Below are 606 nucleotides of genomic sequence, written 5' to 3'. Positions count from 1 at the left end.
AGATTGATTTATGAAAATAAAAGGTATTTATCGTGTCCCGAGCCAGCCCACCACCTACCCTTCTGGATGCGCAGCTTCACAGAGGACGTGTGCTCTGCGTGCCCGTTTTTAGCCCCGCACCAGTACCAGCCTGCGTCCTCCTCTCTCAGGCGGCTCATCACCACCGTGTAAGTCCCCTTTTCCCGGTCGCTGCCGGCTATCCGTATTCGTCCTTCATAGGACGGGTGCACAAAGCCGTCCGCGTCCACGAGCAGCGAGCAGCTCGCTTCCTTCCACCTGCACAAATACTTCTTCTCGTAGTGCCCCTGGGGATCGTAGCGGCACTTCACGGACAGCGAGCCTCCGACTGTGCCGCTCAGAAGTTTTGGCCCCTTGGGAAGGGTGGAGGCTGCAGGATGGAGAGGACTGCGTTAGCATTTCCTGCTCCTCATCCGGGGCCGCGAGGAACCCGCGCAGCACGTGCAGCCCCCGGCGCCCCGTCCTACCTGCGGTCACCTGCAGAGCCACCGTTTGCGGGCTGGCCCCACCGCTAAGGCTTCCCATCCCACACCTGTACAGCCCCGAGTCTTCCTTTTTTAAGTCATTTATCAAGATTTTGAAAGCTCC

General features: G+C 59.2%; 1 protein-coding gene across 1 annotated transcript; it reads right to left on the bottom strand.

The window, feature by feature from the left end:
• Positions 1-58: 58 nt before the first annotated feature.
• Positions 59-543, bottom strand: LOC104623108 (polymeric immunoglobulin receptor-like; the record flags this gene model as incomplete). The annotated part of the gene is made up of 2 exons (XM_010290088.1): positions 486-543; positions 59-388 (listed from the first exon to the last, which is right to left on the bottom strand). Coding segments are annotated over exons 1-2 (388 nt in total), but the record flags the coding sequence as incomplete, so codon positions are not given.
• Positions 544-606: the final 63 nt, after the last annotated feature.

Source organism: Phaethon lepturus, unplaced genomic scaffold (genome assembly GCF_000687285.1).
Source record: "Phaethon lepturus isolate BGI_N335 unplaced genomic scaffold, ASM68728v1 scaffold30826, whole genome shotgun sequence".
Lineage (NCBI taxonomy): Eukaryota > Metazoa > Chordata > Aves > Phaethontiformes > Phaethontidae > Phaethon > Phaethon lepturus.
Note: the sequence above shows the minus strand (reverse complement) of the source record. Positions and strands in the feature narration are given on the sequence as shown.